At 38.5% G+C, this 18363-nt stretch overlaps 1 protein-coding gene and 1 long non-coding RNA gene across 2 annotated transcripts in view; both read left to right on the top strand.

Moving 5' to 3' along the window:
* The window catches only part of LOC307036111, a 233731-nt gene that overhangs the window by 91400 nt on the left and 123968 nt on the right, over positions 1–18363 (top strand). The gene's annotated exons all lie outside the window — the stretch shown is intronic.
* On the top strand, positions 831–18079 carry LOC307037279 (uncharacterized protein; the record flags this gene model as incomplete). Its single annotated transcript, XM_079678054.1, has 8 exons — positions 831–869; positions 4260–4415; positions 5659–5824; positions 7124–7393; positions 16565–16627; positions 17157–17224; positions 17356–17399; positions 17784–18079. The coding sequence occupies 8 exons, from the start codon at positions 831–833 to the stop codon at positions 17830–17832; spliced, it is 855 nt and encodes a 284-aa protein (XP_079534180.1). The 3' UTR covers positions 17833–18079.

Genomic DNA, 18363 nt, shown 5'->3' with positions numbered 1-18363 from the left:
GATCACTGTGTGATTTGAAGTTGTGGATATATTGAAATAAATAAGAAACAATGATTTGTTAGTATTTAAACATTGTCTTTGAGAACTGATTACTACCGTTGCATTGCATTGTGAATTTCAAGGTAGTTGTCATTAACTATGACTTGTACTTAATTATATTCCAAGGGAAAAATTATATTAAATACTGGAACGTAAGGGGAAAGTGAAAAGTGGTTTACTGATTATATGAAGTACATTAAAGTTAAGGCTTTATTCAAATTAAATATAATAGTGGATTCCGCCTAGATTAGACATAGACAGAGGAGAATTTGTTAAACATTAGATAACAAACTCACTGGAGGAAATATATGTTGTAAAGTTATTTAGGAGTTGTTATCATATAAAGTTACTCTCAGTTGGTGCTTGTTTAAAGTAGATAGGAAACTGAAAACGTAAACGATTCACCAGAGTTGTGTTTTTAAGTTTATGAAGAAAGAGTACAAAGTAAACAAAAGGTTTTTGTAAGTTTGTCAGAGGGGAATCTGTTAATGTTTAAACAGGACAGGGGTCCTGCAAGAGGTTTTGCTCACGCCATCCCACACTATTGGACAACACAAAGAGACTAAGTGTGATTTATGAGAAGCTGATGAGCAGGTCTGCTGGTGGTGAGCAGGCTGCTGCAGGGCGCAGTGAGGAAAGAAAGAGACAGAGAATAATGACAGAAAGACAGGAGAAATTAGATGTTTTGAGAAGTAGAGAGAGAGTAAATGTTATATAAAGTTAACTATTATTCGGGAGAATGTTCATTTTTATTGAACACAGTCTCCAAGCAGTGTGGTTTTTATCTGCACATGTTGGGTGTTCCCCTCCCCTTCCCCCAGTCACATGAGGTTAGTGCTGTACTGCTAAGCTAGTTAGCCAGCCAGTTGGCATTACTCAACCCAGTCTCACGGCATTTCGTGTTCACCAACACGATTTTTAATCTATTGATTCGTGTTCACCAACACGATTTCCCCTTTTTTTCGTGTTGCACAGCACGATTTTAAAAGCAATGTATTTCTGTTGGTAGTCTCACGGCATTACGTGTTATAGGAAGACCGGAAGCTGTGTGGTTCATAAAAACATGTTCTTACTCAATATCAAGCCACGATTATTGCTTTTATTTAAAATCGTATCATTTCGGACTTTTGTTGCTGTCTGTGAGGAAAATAAATGGGGCTCATTTTTCCTTCTAATTTGTTTGTTTGCTTATTGTCAACAATAACACACAATTATCCTTGTTTTTATTTATTTGTTTAATTCTATAATCTCAGGCTTTTTTGCCGTCCTTCAGGAACTGAATTTCAAAATAAAAATAACCGGAAACAGACGTAGGCCTATAAGGGACATTTCGAGCATCATCGAGTTTAGGATGGCCGAAAACACTACACTACTCATAATCCCCAGCTATCGTTTAGGACTACAGTCCCCGTGATTAAACTTCAAGTCGGGATTGGATGTTGGAGTGGCAGTGCGCCAAGGTTACGGAATCGAAACTGGATCGAACGCCGCCCCCCCCCAACAATTAGAAGTTGCCAGTATTAAACACCAATTATTAACCAATTAAAATGAACCGATTAAACATCTCTCTGACACAGTTTAAACGCATTTCAAGTGGAAGAATTGTTCGTGTCTCCTCTTCGTGTCTCGGGAAGCTGGAAGCTGTATTATTTTCAAAAAATTAAAAAATTAAAAATTTTTTTTTAACCATAACGGGTAATTTACACAACATTGAGTCAAACTTATCCTTGTTTTAATCCTTGTTTTATTTATGTTAAATTGTTGTTGTCGGTTAATTTTCCATTTTATTTATTTTGGTTTAAGATATCATTATTTTTTATTTATTATTATCATGTTAGATGTTTAAACTTTTCTGCATTTTATAAGGCAATATATACTTTTTTGTTTTTGTCCGTAGGCTACTACTTTTATTGTATAATCGGTACAGGAAATTACATCATTCAGAGCACCACCTATTGGCCAAAGACGCTGCCACCGGCATTGCGATCCATCCTCTGACAAAGTAAGTTGGGTCACTAAAGTCTGATACATGTTTTGCTTAGATTTAATAATTTGGGCTTCTTTTTAAGCCTTTACTCGCATGGTTCATCATACATACTGAACTGTTCTAAGTCTGAGAAATGCTTTTGCCATAATCAGCAAAGCAACATTAATGTGAAATTATTCTTGCGGGCGGCTAGCTAGCTAGCTCACGTTCAACATAAGCTTAAACTAGTTTAGCTACATTTATATCAGCTCATAAGTGGTGTGTGAAAAATATTTGTCTTAATTACGGCTACATACGTCGGTGTTAAAGTGTGAGTTATACGTTATCTTAATCGCTTTTGTTTTACACATGATAGTAATAACGCTGGCCGACATTTTAATATATGTTTGCGGGGAGGGGCATAGTCCACGTCCATGTGCTTGTTACGCGTATGAAACAGGAAACACGTAAATGAACTCAGTCTGTCTAAAGTAGTTAAACCGTCACAATGTGCATTTAAAAAAGCTAGTTTCACTACATACATCACACACATTTTTCTGTTCTCTCCTGCAGCTCCCGTACCCACACCACAAACCCATACACTGATCTACACCATCATAAAACCAACGGCACTTTTAAGAGCCAAACTCAACCTATCTCCCTATCTCCCTATCTAGCTCTCTTATATCTATCATCTATTTCTTTATTCATCCTTCTATCTATGCTGTGTACTTCTCTACTTTCCTGTGTTTGTCAGTCTGTCTGTTTATTTGTAATCCCGTGTTAATCATGCCAGGTGGGTCTACAAAAAAGACATGTCCCTTCTGTCAGAACATTTTATTTTGTGCACAGAAGATCTGTGGACATTGCCTTAAAGAGCCTGTGACATGATTTTCCCCCATCATCCAAACCCATCAATTTGAGTAAATATTGTCCCCTTGAAAACCGTTACTGAACTGATTTTGGATATTTGTACTTTGATAACCATTAATCTGCCCTTCAATGTTGACCATTTCCTGGATCTTCTCGGGGATTCTTCAAGTCCCGCCAAATTATGGGTGACGTCAATGCGGGCACAGCGCTCCAGCTGCACCGTTCAGGATCCCAGCATCTGCATGTAAACGCACGATGGCGCACACAGCAGCAAGCTCAGACAGCGATGACAGTTTAATTTTGAACGTGTCTGAGAGCTCATATGAGGCTGAAGGATCGGTTTATTTTGTATCTGTTAGAAGTTTAGGAATTAGGTGCGTCAATATGGGCGATCATACGGTCATGTAGCCAGTGGTGGACTGGGACTAAAAATCAGCCCGGGACTCTCGACCGGCCCACTTCGGTACAACTAGTAAATTGTCAACGGGGGGAGTGGGGGATGTGCTAGTGACTTATCCGACCGGCCCACTTCGGTACCGGCCCATCAGGATTCGTCCCGATGGCCAGTCCGCCACTGCACCCAGCCCAGCCCACGTAAACTGTCAACGGGGGAGCCTCGCTGCGGGGAAACGGTGGACCTAGTGTCCCGATCGGAGTGGGAATAATAATAATAATAATAATAATAATAATAATAACAATAATAATAATCCGTGCATTTTATCCATTAATTTCCCCAACATTGTGGTAAAAAAAATCACACGTTTAATCCATGTTGGTGTACTGCAACTACAAAAAGCTAAGGTTTGTTTTCTCATCAGGAAATGCAGACCGGCTCAAACAAAAGATTTTTACATCATCATCCTCACGATCATTTAATGTGTCATATGTTCGCCGAATTGACATGAAAGCACTAATAAATGTAGTTTCATCCACTTGAGTTTAAAAAAATAATCGATTTGTTTTTATATCACATCCGACGGGAGGAAATTCAGCAGCTCTCACTACCGATTTTTAATCCTAATTTAATCATCATCTTCACCACGATCATTTATGTTTATGTTCGCCGAATTGACCTGAAAGCACTGACAAATATGAATATACTGTAGTCAACTTCATTAAAACGTTATTAACGTGCCTAAACTCAGTAATTCACCATTTCTAAGCATGACAACACACTTTGTCCGTGTTTTGCTCTCTCGCCGCACAGTGAAGCGTTCCCGCATTGACGTCACTTCCGGCTTCCCCCAAAACCTCAAAATGAGTCGAAGGAATTTTCTCGCGATGTTCGAAATGATTGATATTTATCGGAACGGTATCGCTTTTTCTTTTTTAAACTGATGGTTCGAGATGACTAGTAGCCCGCTATTTCATTGCACAACAGTTGTTGGGTTCGTGTCACAGGCTCTTTAAGGAGCAGCCAAAAAAGCCGCGCCTTGAGAAGAAGCTCAAGAGGTTTGATGAGAAGCGAGGGGGTTGGGTGTCAGGGCGGAAGAAGAACTACAACATTGCTTCCATCAAGGATGAAGCCATTGTCTTGGTATGTAAACTTTTTACTGTATGTTAAGGCCCGGACACACCAAGCTGACACCAAAGAACTGACACAGACGGACCCTGACTGTTTGCCAATATATTGGGCCAGGATCAAGTTGAATGTTGTTTTTATATACATTTATTTCTTAATGATGTTTGTATCTTATTAACCAATATACACTTTGATATCAACTTCAAATATAGATATTATTGCAAAGGTATTATTTAATATTCTCTTTTCTTTCAATTTTAAAACTACTCTTATCTTAACTTTCACAGCCAAGGGACACTATTTTAATTTAACTACACATTTAAATAAACAGAGCACTTCCTTCACTTCCATGTTGTGTTCCATTCTTGCTTATGAACACACTTTTAGACCTTAAAGGTAGGGTATGTAAGTTTGACAAACCGGCTCGAGATCGCTAGAATTTGAAAATACACAACCGGAGAAAATCTGCCACTTCCTTATAGAGCCCCTCCTCCAACACACACGAACGCGCACATGACCAATGAGGGCACGAGATAAGTTTGTGCACAGATGGAAGGCTGACAGGCAGGTAGGCCATCCAGTTACTTTAGCCGGGCCGGCTCAGATGATTGGTCGTGCTTTTTACAGTATTACGGCTTCCACAGATGACATTTTTTTATGGATTTGTTGTCAAAGCACTTAAGATATTCATTGCTATCGGGATGTTAAGAGCATTCCATGGAATATAACAAAAAGTGTATCTCGAGCCGGTTTTTGAAACTTACCTACCCCACCTTTAATAAGACTACATAATTGTATGTTACTACTCTATATTACTCTTACGACTGCAGCCACAACATACGGGAACGTTTTACATCGTAGCACGCAATTTCAATTTCAACAGTGTCAAGCTATGCTTGGATTGTGTTACATTTTTTATTATGCAATAGTCATTGTAAGTGTTAACTGTTAATTGTTGAGTGGTCACACATTTGTATCTTATTGTACTTTAACTTTAAGATTATCAGGGTTTGAACTGGGACTCAGGATACTGATTTATTTGTATTTTGTGTTTGTCTATAAAATATTTTCTGCTTCTACTGTGTAACCCTTCCTGGTAAATACATGATTCTGCAAAAGCTTAACTCAGCATCTAGGTTTATGAATGGCATACAAGTAGATGCTGTCATCAGTAATGTTATAGTTGTAGTTATATAGTTGTTGTTGATGTTTCCTTTCCATTTCTTTAAACATTAAATATATTGTTTTGTCATTACAGCTTGAGAAACTCCATGCCATTGGCTTTAAACCAGTGCTGCTTCTTGGCAAGGAGACCAGGAAGAAGGACGTCAAATGTGAAATCCTAACCCCTCGCTGCACACTCACCGCCTATGCCCAGGATTACCTTGACAAGATAGGCACTTTTTATGAGTACCTTTGTGAACGTGAGATGCTTGCACTATATCTTCACAGTTCACAGTATTGTGTACACAAAATGTTTGTATCAATGGAGAGCTTAACATTTCCTTATAACCAACACAGTTATATGGAATGAGTTTGGATCAACTCATTTAATAAAGTCAGTTAAGTTAACAACAACTTACAGCGACTGTTTTCAATCCATCCAAATCTTGTGGGACAACAACTTGATCCAGTATTTATCCTTTGATACAGCCAGAAAGCAGTCATTCGAGCCATTTATTTGGGTTTGGCAAACTATATTTTTGTGAGACAACTAACACACATCCTTTCTACCTGTTAACTGTCACTATTTTTAGCTGCAAAGTATTACAAAAGTTGAAAGTAATTGCAAAATATTTAGGGTTATGGACAACGTTTGACTGTTTATTATTTTAGCAAACTACATACAATAAATACATTTTTAAACACTGAGTATGTAGCCTAATGAGACATGGCTTACTCTGCAGAGGGGACTTGTGGACATTTAACTGTTATTTATCAGGAAATAGTTAGGCAAGTTTACGTGAATTTGAAAAACCATTTTGGGGTATTGTGCTACCACTTGCTCATTCATTGTATACAAATTGAAAGTTGTAAAGTTGTTAATGTCAAGGTAGTTAGGTTTGATGACTGAAATGTATGTTTAGGCTTGAGCCATCCCTTAAGCAATTTCCTTTTAGCAAACCGTTCCTAAACGGTTTCCTTTATCAACGCCCAAAAGGGAGAAATATTTTGAGGTTAAAGGTAAGAGCACAATACATGAAGACGATCCCAGTTGACCACATATTCAGTTTGGCAGTTCTGTATTAAGGTCATGTTTCTCGGGTTGTAAACAAAAGCAGTTATCCCGTGCATCCAGAGGTCCCTTTACATTACATTTATGTTTTTATCCTGCTACTTATTTGATTGCACTTATGCAAAACACGTTTGCGTCAGTCTCATAAATTCTGAACAAAATGTGTGGATGTAAATAATGTAAGGGAACATACATGCACATGTCTATATGTTGTCTACCGACAAATTGACATGTCACATCACATGGAATGTAGACAAAAATCGGAACAATAATATTGCAAAAACAAAACCATAAATGGTTGACTGGATAAATACCACTATTTCTCTGCTATTAACTTTGACTGCACACAGTCCTATGACATGACGAGTATATTTTTGACCCTGTCTGGAAACATACCTTAAGCACGCTGTATTTCTTATTTCTAGATATATGAGTTAACCTCTTTGTCTTAAGCAAGTCAAGACCAACATTTGTTTAACTTGCTCAGGTTGGAAACAGGACTCCACTGGCCAGGGGGTTGCGGAAGATCCTGAGGAAGAGACAGTCACGCTGAACCTCACACCCTGTGACCCATCTGAACCAGAAAACAACTGGCAGGAGGCAGGGACCACAGAGAGCCAGGTGCCAGAGACAAGCACCGTGCAGGTGGAGGTGCTGAAGACCCCCCTCGTGAAGCAGTGCACCATCATAGAGGTGGGGCAGGAGGAGCAGCCCCAGCGGGATGATGTGAGACAGGCTACCACCACGGAGGGGCCAGGTAATAAAATAGATAGATAGAATCGGAGGGATGAAACCCTCTTTAATGGTCACACATGCAGAGCACACAGCACACACAGTGACATTTGTTCTCTGAGATTTGCAGCTTTTATATTTATAAAAGTCAAGAGTGTTTTCCGATATTTTCCTAAAAAATTATTGTAGGTAACTTGTTGACAAGTCATGCTTCTACAGTATCTCAAAACACCTAATTGCACTTCTTGCATTTTTTGGGAATAATGATTGTTCCAATAGGTAAATAATAATAACAACAATAGCTTAATCTAAATAACAATTTCACCTACAACTTCATAAATATGAAAGGAAAATGGGATACTTGGGTATGTGTGTATCCTTAGGTACTCGGATATAAATAAACATTAAACGTTTAGAAAAATACAGTCTTTCATTTCTGAACAGACATGTGGTTACTATATGGTTATACCTTTTTCACACAAAAATGCAAAGCAACTGCAGGCTTACTTTACATTTGATAAATCACAAAATAAAACTCCTATGTGATTTGGTTTACACACAGAAAGGGTCTTACATTGTAGCGTTGGGCAGTAGGTCGATTAGATCAAAATGATTTGGCTCATGTCCATATATTGTACGAGAGGTTGATATCATTAATATTGTGGTCTACCTAAAGCAATCCCTGACCATAGGGGTAAACTTCGAAGCAACTCATGCAACAACGTCATGCAGCATATTTAAACTTTATACTCAAGAACTGCATTTAGATACGACACTGTACCATAATGAACATACGGGGAATAAACTTAGGTTTTTTAATCAAAGTTAAATTCATTTAACATTACAGCACAACATGTTAATATTTATCACACTATTCCTTACACATAAAGTATGGAGTCAATTATATAGGCAAGACAACAAAACACCTAGACTTCATAGATCAACCTCAATTAAATCGCAATAACAAAAGAATATCTGTACCTAACACCTATTGCATCATGTGATGCTGCATTTGTGGGATGTATTTTGAAACTTGAGTTTAAGCTTAACTTGGTGTACTGTATGTATTGAAGGATTATTTGAATTATTTGAAGTATTAAAGTAACGGGGTATGACAGGAAAGTAAAATCTGGTATATTCATTTTGGTGTCACCTTATATATGTTCATGTGTGTTAAATTTGAAGGGACAAAGTATCCTTTCCTCCCCCAATATATTGAGGTGAATTCTGTGTGCTTAGAGAAGAGATGGGAGCATGGGACACCCTTATTTGGAGATAGTGCCGAGGCTCTGGAATGCTTCCCTCGTAAAAAAGGGGGTGCGTGACACAATCTTGTAGCAGATGTGTATGTGTTTTCATTGAAGTAAATATAAATGCTACATGATTACTGGTCAACTATACCTCTGTTCTTATTCTTTCATGTGTGGGTACTAAATGGCTACAAACATTGTGGAGAAATTAGCTTAAACATCTTTCATTACTCTATATGAAATGGAAGCAGTTTTTTATGACAGGGACGAGAGAGGTGGGGGAGGGACGCATTCCAGGAGTTTCAGCATGTCAATTGTCAGGGGAATCGACTTGTTTTCAATAGAGGTGTGTGGTTAGTTACTTTGTGTTAATAATAGCAGTATGTGTAAAGGAAGCTGGAAATATACAATGTGAAACCTTTTATTTGAAGTAAAGATGTGAACAATAGCTCAAACAAATGGAAGGGCCATAGGTAAGCCTGAGAAGTTTGACTATTTGAAAAGCATCTCTAATACTGCTTAAGAGCATAGGTAATGTGTTCCTCGTTGTTATTGATATGAAAGTAATTAACATGTATTACGTATATTTAGCCAACTATAACAACTATATCTTAAAACATACTTTTAACTTGTGTGTGGCAGTCAGGAGGCGGGAAGATGGACTCAGGGACACAGGGCCATAAAGGAGATGTGTGTGTGCTGGCTAAAAGCTGCTGTGTCGCACTGATTGGGTGCGACAGGCCATGTGTTGATCTCTGCCAATAAGATGACCTCTGGGGGAATGCACGTACACACCTCCTCCTGTGTTTTAGTATGAAAGCCTGTGTTTTCCTTTGGTTCGCGCTCTTGTTTTTCACCAGCCGTTCCTGAGACCTGTCTCACACGTGGTAGAACCTGAGCCCGGAGTACTCTGCAGAGTGCTTCGTGATTTCTTTGTATTTGTATTTTGTATTGTTACCTTGTATCATTAAAGCCGGATTATTGTTTCACTTGCATTCTGGTGTTTCTTAATCCCTCCCTTTTCCCGAATTCACCTAGCTTGTCAAACGACACGCGGAGACGAGGTTGGTTTGCAACATCCTCCAAATCTCCAACAAGTGGTGACCCGACGTTTCTGAGTGGGGTGTTTTCGGGGAAGAGACCACCAGCGGCAAGCGGACGAATGGTCCGGAGAAGGCCTAGAATAATCTCTGACAACTAAAACGGGGATCCTACAATTGAAAGGTGAGCAGACAAGCCTGTTTCTATCGAAGGTCTGTAATTGGCTAAACTAAATTTTAGAGTTGTCAGAGACATATTCCGGTGTCATAGTTGTTGCGGTGGAATATACAAATCCATATTTTAGATAGGTAGGAAAGTTATATAACATAAAAGTGAATCAACGAGGTATGTAAGACGAAGGTGAAAGGCCCCGTACTTTTTTCAGAAAGGAGACGGCTGAAGACTCGTTGGGGGACGTCCAGTGACCGTTTTCAGACGGCATCCAGGAGACGAATCTGAATAACAATTCTTAGGTTCATAGGAATCGAAGTTGAGTTATAAGTAAAATCCAAAGGAGAGTAACGCAACCTTCAAAAAGCAATTTTGAAGTGACCGGACCTCATTAATCCTTTGTTCTGTGGGGGTTGCTGAATAGACTGTACGGGGAACATTTTTTCTGTGAATATTTACTGGTAACAAGGACAGTAAGTCAGATCAATAGATATGAAGTCTGTGAATATTTACTGGTAACAAGGACAGTAAGTCAGATCAATAGATATGAAGTCTGTGAATATTGACTGGTAACAGAAACAGCCTAAGTCAGATGAATAGATACGAAGTCATAATGAAGGGAACATTTTAACGAGAGGAGCGTGAGTTGAGAGCTTACTGAGGACAGTGGGTTCAAGCAAAAAAAAAAAAAAATTGAATAAAAGGATAGAAGAAGTGTTAATTGTTGAAAGAAGCCCCCCTTTTCCAAAGGAGAGGCTGAGAGCTACAGCGGGGGAGAGAGAAGGGGGTGTCAGTGTTTGTCTGTGAGAGTTCCCCCCACCCTTTTTCCTCTCGAGAGCAGCAGCGGCCCGGAGGGGGTCTGCTTGCTTTTGTCTCTAGTGATCTGAAGTTGGACTGAAATACATAGAAAATTAACAGATCAAGGTTTGATTTGAAGTGGTAGATATATTGAAATTAATAAACAATGATTTGCTGTTATTTAAATATAGTCTTTGACAACTGACTGATGAAATGTCATATTGTTTTGTGAGTAACATAAAATAAGAATATATTTACTAGATATAAGAACAACAGGCTTATCTAGGTTAACAGAACATTGCTATTAACCAGTTTCAGCTGCAACTATCCTATCTTTGTTCTAAAGAGAACGTACGTTGCATTTACAATTAATATTAAGAAATGTTCACAATTGATACCATTAAAGACCGTTTGGGATGAATAGGACGAGTTTGTCATAAACATTCGTGCTTAGATGGAATAAAAGTGTTGAGAGATGTTCTCAAAAAGGGGAGTTTTCACAATGCTTTTAGTTTTTATTGAAACAATTAAGTAATAAGGACAGAAAAATGTTCCGTGATGATTTATTTAGGTTTCAGCTTTAGTAATAATGAAGATTACATTTTGTAATAATTCCTTTAAGTGTTCCAAAATATATTCATTAACTGTAGTCAGATTACTTGTTTTAAATATATAGCGCTGGATACAGTTAGTTTTGTATTCTGTTACAAATCTAACCATGCTTGTAACACAACTTAGATAAACAATTTGAAAAGAATAGAATAAGCAAGAAGATTAAAGATTAATCTATAGTGGTTAAGAAAAGTTTTTGTTTTGCCTATTAACTGAGAACTGAAGTAATGAAGAATAGGAAGACTGTTACCATTAATGGGTTTAACATTCACATGTTTCAGCATTCCTGACCATATAGACACTCAGCTGTTTTATTTTGTCACCCGCTGGGGGAGAGATTTACATAGAGTTTTTCTCAGTAGCTGATTTGCTGTGATTACAGCAGCATTGGATAGTTGTGCGCCACCTTTGGGTTGTACTCTGAATCAGGGTGTTGGTGAAAAGTTGCTCATTGCAAACAGAAGAACTGTGCAAAGAACACATCTCAGAGGAGGGTTTCAAAGTTTGCTTGTGCCTCGTTGTCAAGGCAACAGTGGTGTGAAGAGGTACTGCAGTTTTGGGGGATTTCTGCGGCACGGAGGACAACGTGTGTCTGCTGATTGTATCACATTGATCCAGAGGTCCCTTCCCCCTCAGGACATCACAATGCCAGAGAGAGTTTCCTTGGAGCCCACTGACCAGGGCCGGTTCTAGCTTTTTGGGGGCCCTGCCACTGACTACAGCTGAAGAGGACAATGAATCATTGACTGTTCTCAATATGACAAGATCTTGAGACAGGCTGGTCTCAGTCTGTTCAGACTCTGAAGAAATCATGCAATGATTTTACAGCATAACTGTGCAAGAGTTTATCAGAAGGTGGTGTAGAACGATATGCTTAGTGTTTAGGAAGGGAGGCTGATTGTTTAATGATGGTCTGGAATGCTGAAAGGGTTAAGGTTTAATATCCTTGTTTGGCAAACAAGACATCTGATTATTATGTCACACATGATAATCTTGACATAGTGACTAGCTATGGGTAAACGTGTGGACGTTATACCATTATTATCATGAACTACAAATAAATAGGGAAATAGTATCTGGTTAAAGATGAATGGATTTCATATCCTAGAGAGGAATAGTTATATTGTGAATACTTCACAAGGTATTTACTAATGTATTTTGAAGAACACACAAGAACACAGGTCCAGTTTTGTTTTTTTCTAGATTACATTTTCAATTACCAAAACTGTTCAGCTTCGGTCTAGCTTTAGACTTTGATAGTAAAAGAGTATTTAGGCTTATTTTTGTATATCTGACAATTTTTTAAATATGTTGGCTATTCACTAGATAGAAAGATGGCATTACTCTCCATTTGTTAAGAACATTTCTGAAGATTAAATATTTGTTTCATTCCTAATATTCCTATTTAGGATGTAATTTGAGAGTAACAAGGCTGATGCTGAAATTGGGAAATATGTTAGTGGTTTACATGATGTAAACAAAACAAAAAAAGATTTTGTTTGTTCAACCTCCAGTTAGATCTGAATCAGTAATAATGATCGATTTGGCCAAAGCTTAGTTTAACATCCTGATGTAACATTATGAGGTATGTTCACTTCTAAGGGTAAACAAATTGATAAAATGGATTATTATTATTATTGATTAATTTGGAATATTAATTCAAAAGGCCGTTTTCTGCAGGTTCACTTAAGAATGCCTTGCATGAACATTTGTCAGAACATTTGTTATTGTGTTTCCTAGGGGCGGTATATTAATAAAGTGTATTGATCATTTGTTTGTTAAACATCTGAAGAAAATGGTGCTGCGAACACGAGAAAAACTTTGTTGCATTGGTTGACATCAACACAATGATGTCACTAGTACAACTCCAGCTAGTAGAATATTAAAGTCTCTGCAGAGCACGACACATGGCCAATGAAACTGAGACCAAATGACCTTTGACCCTGACTGACAGTGTGACTTGAGAAAAGCACTATCAATGACTGACTCTGGGGCTGACCAAACTTGACTTTACAACCTGACGGTGTGGGTGTGAATGAATTTCTGCATGTGATCAGTGTAACTGCATGATTCTAAAACAATAACTAACCGAGCATGTCTTTGGACTAATACATTATTTTGGAGCTCCATGGGAAACACAGGTTTCCTACGATTTCACACATTTGGAAAAATGCACATGTGACCCGTTTCTAATTCCCACAGGAGTTGGCGGTTTGCAAATGTAAAACTCAAACTAAAATCTAAAGATTCTGTTTCTTTTAGGACTGCCAGCTGGAAATGAACACTTATTTTCCCTGGAGTGTTTACTGTGAAAGATGATGGATGTACTTTTGTGAATGATGTTTGGTATTTTCTTATAACCACTGGTTACCTGAAGGTTTTCTTCCCATACAGGATTTTGTTACACATGTTTACATGTGTAAAAAGGGGGAGTGTGGGATATTTTCATTTAGGGACTGGAAGAAACCTGCCGCCCCAACTCAGATGTTCAATCTGACCATTGATTGACAGTTTTAGATTTAACCTGCTCCATATCTGGGGATAAGATACTGTTTGATGAATGTTGACATGTTTCTAATATTGATTGAGTTATAACAGGTAACACAGATGCAGAATCAGTGGCCAAGGGGCTACTGAGAGAGGTAATTCCAGAATGAGAATGAGAAGGTGAACTGTGATAATGAAAACAATTTGGTAATATTTCAACAGGTATTAAAGTAACTGAGGTTTGAAATGTAGAAAGAACATATTACAGCTAAGTTAAAACATAGTAATGTAATGAGATAGAATTTAATTTAGACAACATCTTGTAACTAGCCTGGTAAAGAAGTAAAAGCCATAGACTGTTTAGATCATTATGGGGATGTACATTTAATTTAAAGTCATAATAGAAAGACATTTGATGACAGTATGTTGAATTTCTGTATTCATTTTTCAGCTTGATAATATCCAAGCAGTGACAGGTAGAAGCAGTCTCGCCTGGAAATTATTCACTTTGTCAGTATCATGATTTTAGTTGTTTTTAATCCATAACATTAGTGTGTTTCTTTACCAGAGACGTTAGCAGTTCATATTATATTTAGATTTTAAATGGGATCTCAAGGATTTCATTTATAATAACACAGATGCTTGTCAGGAATTCAGAGCTATTGAGATATGTTATTTAGTTCACCTGAAGATGTTGGGGTTTATTTTGTTGACACAGGCCAAGTATTAGAATTCTGAAGCGGCCTACCAGCGGTGGGTCAAACACCTGAGGGCCCAGAAGCCCTGAGCGTAGACTTGAGGGGTGGGTATCAGATTTCTCCACACAGGCTGCTGACGCCAAAAGGGGGACCCGAGGAGCAGGAGGCCGACACAGCGGAGTTCGTCTGGCTGAAGGTCGTCAGGCCTACGTGACTCAACCCCAGGTTCTCCGGCCTCTACAGAGTGACCCAGAGGACATCTCATGCCGTCCGCCGAGGAGCAAAGGGGGACATCTGGTACTACTGGAGCCAGTGTGCGGCGAGGAACACTCCGGCTAGGACCTTGGAGGACATCAGGATGGACCTGGCTATCGTCAACGCGGACATCCCTACAGCAGACGACTTGGAAGCAGGCATCAGCGGACTGGAGGAGAAGGACCTCGCGGACATCCCTACAGCAGACGACTTGGAAGCTGGCATCAGCGGGCTGGGGGACTTCTCGAGGCAGCAGAGGAGTCTACTTCTCTCTGATCAGATTCATCAGTTCCACCTTTGAAGGAAAGGCCGCATCTCCCCCTCCCTATCAGCTGCCCTTGTTGGCGTATTCCGCTGAGGGGGGGCCCTGATGATTCAACAACACGCAAGGATGCTGCTTTCTGGCACTCAGGCTCTCACTCTGATAAGTTTCTTCACTGTCATTGGAGGTTGTTTTCTGTTCTCAAAGGTTTAATGAAGGGGGACAGACACAGTATCAAAGAATGACAGTAGTTTGTTTCAAATGTCTTATGTGTGTTGGTCTCGTTAATGCGAGACCAAAAAGGGGGAATTGAAGGATTATTTGAATTATTTGAAGTATTAAAGTAACGGGGTATGACAGGAAAGTAAAATCTGGTATATTCATTTTGGTGTCACCTTATATATGTTCATGTGTGTTAAATTTGAAGGGACAAAGTATCCTTTCCTCCCCCAATATATTGAGGTGAATTCTGTGTGCTTAGAGAAGAGATGGGAGCATGGGACACCCTTATTTGGAGATAGTGCCGAGGCTCTGGAATGCTTCCCTCGTAAAAAAGGGGGTGCGTGACACAATCTTGTAGCAGATGTGTATGTGTTTTCATTGAAGTAAATATAAATGCTACATGATTACTGGTCAACTATACCTCTGTTCTTATTCTTTCATGTGTGGGTACTAAATGGCTACAAACATTGTGGAGAAATTAGCTTAAACATCTTTCATTACTCTATATGAAATGGAAGCAGTTTTTTATGACAGGGACGAGAGAGGTGGGGGAGGGACGCATTCCAGGAGTTTCAGCATGTCAATTGTCAGGGGAATCGACTTGTTTTCAATAGAGGTGTGTGGTTAGTTACTTTGTGTTAATAATAGCAGTATGTGTAAAGGAAGCTGGAAATATACAATGTGAAACCTTTTATTTGAAGTAAAGATGTGAACAATAGCTCAAACAAATGGAAGGGCCATAGGTAAGCCTGAGAAGTTTGACTATTTGAAAAGCATCTCTAATACTGCTTAAGAGCATAGGTAATGTGTTCCTCGTTGTTATTGATATGAAAGTAATTAACATGTATTACGTATATTTAGCCAACTATAACAACTATATCTTAAAACATACTTTTAACTTGTGTGTGGCAGTCAGGAGGCGGGAAGATGGACTCAGGGACACAGGGCCATAAAGGAGATGTGTGTGTGCTGGCTAAAAGCTGCTGTGTCGCACTGATTGGGTGCGACAGGCCATGTGTTGATCTCTGCCAATAAGATGACCTCTGGGGGAATGCACGTACACACCTCCTCCTGTGTTTTAGTATGAAAGCCTGTGTTTTCCTTTGGTTCGCGCTCTTGTTTTTCACCAGCCGTTCCTGAGACCTGTCTCACACACGTGGTAGAACCTGAGCCCGGAGTACTCTGCAGAGTGCTTCGTGATTTCTTTGTATTTGTATTTTGTATCGTTACTGTATATCATTAAAGCCGGATTATTGTTTAACTTGTATTCTGGTGTTTCTTAATCCCTCCCTTTTCCCGAATTCACCTAGCTTGTCAAACGACACGCGGAGACGAGGTTGGTTTTCAACATCCACAAAATCTCCAACAGTATATAGTAATATTTCTTCTTCAACCCACAGCTGTCAGGACAGGGTCCGTGAGGGACACAGTACTTGGTCCTAGACTCAAAAAGAAAAAGTCAGGTATATTAACAGTATTAAGTATTTTGACTGATTATAAACATTTGCATGAGTCGAATTGATTGGTATTCTAATAAATCTATCTACATGTACTTTAGCAAAGTGCATGTAAACGCAGTGATTGATGCTTCTTCAGTGAGTTAACAATGCTATATTGTGACTAATAACTATAACTGATACATTATCCAAAAATCCAAAGGGCTTTAATTGTCTAATTAGACTAAAATACATACAGTCATAGTTGATAAGGTGGTGATGAGAATGCTTAGCAGTAAAGGAAGCAGCAGTGCAGTATTTTCTTTGGTCACTTCAGGCTCAGCAGTGGTATGGCCATTCAAACAAGCATCCCATGTTAGGACTGAGAGCAGCTTGGTTCTATTTCAATGATGTATACAGTAACTTTTGACCAGTGATAACAGTGTGGTCACTTTTCATCGTGCAAGTCTGGTTGCTACTTAAGTGTTGATAGTTGTATTTATTTTATTTCTAATATGACTAATACTGTATGTGGAACCTGCTTTGATGTTCACAGATTGCTCCTACCACACTCGCCTGGAAACTTTCCCCATCAGGAGTGTAATAAAAGAAAGAATGAGAAAGGTTAGACGGGAATAAAAGTAATGCATAGGGTGTGCTTTATGATTTACAAACTTCCAACACAATTGTTTGCTAAATAGCTAATATGCGTTTGGTCTTTCCGAAATTAGAGATTTGTTTTCTTCTCTTGATAGGGAAAAGCAGAAATGTTGGTGGAGTGGGAGCCCTGTCCAGTATGGTATATATCTTCCAGTTACTTGGCTTCATGTCATCTGATGTAGTCCCATGTTGGAGAACAAACACATGATATTTAACAAATGCAAAACATCCAAATCTACCACCAGTCCTCTTATATATTTCACTGCTGTTATTCTGAAGCAGCTGAAGTAGTGTAGGAACAAATGATTGTTTAACTTCATTGTTGTTAATGTATGTGTTTTTGTTTGTTTTTATTGTTTGTTAGAACATTTGTTTTCATTTCTATGTTCACTTTTTCTAAATGGTAAATGAAACATTTACTTATATAAATTGAGTTATAAGATGTTCGCTTCACACATGGTTTATGCTTTTCGGAAAGACGAAACCAGTAACTGTAACTAACATTATTCCATTCTGTTTTCAGTGGCAAGGAGTGGGCTCATTCCTGGCAGCCGAAGAATTCTCCGGGATAATGCATAAAAATAAAATCTGTTATTTGAACACCAGTTTTGTTTTTGCACGTTTGTTCTCTTGTTTATATGCTCCATTTGAGTCATATTTAATATGTTTCTATTAGAAATAAGATGAGAACGTCCACCAAAATGCATTTGACTTTTTAGGAAATTACAGTTGAAATACTACATGATTTCATTGTCAGTGATAGGAACACCATAACCTATTTTAAGCATATTCATGTGTGAAATCTGGTACTTTGCCATCCACTGCCTTATCTAATTTGTTTAGCTTCCGAAGTATAACGCTTCGGAGGTAGGCTTGCATATAAAGCGTCTTTGGGTTTCAGAAAAGCGCTCTAAAAATAAAATGTATTATTATTATATCATTTAAATGATCCTGATCTGGATCACTGGTTTTGCTACTACATTTGAAAGCTTTTGGGGACAAATGCTTGAGATATTAAAATGGTAGTGATTACTTTGAATTTTCTTTTTCACTTATTGAAAACCACAACTCGAGTATCAGGATGGTCTTTATCTGGAAAGTTA

Source organism: Notothenia rossii (genome assembly GCF_949606895.1).
Source record: "Notothenia rossii genome assembly, chromosome: 4".
Lineage (NCBI taxonomy): Eukaryota > Metazoa > Chordata > Actinopteri > Perciformes > Nototheniidae > Notothenia > Notothenia rossii.
The sequence above is the reverse complement of the archived record's forward strand: the minus strand, read 5'-3'. Positions and strand labels throughout refer to the sequence as shown.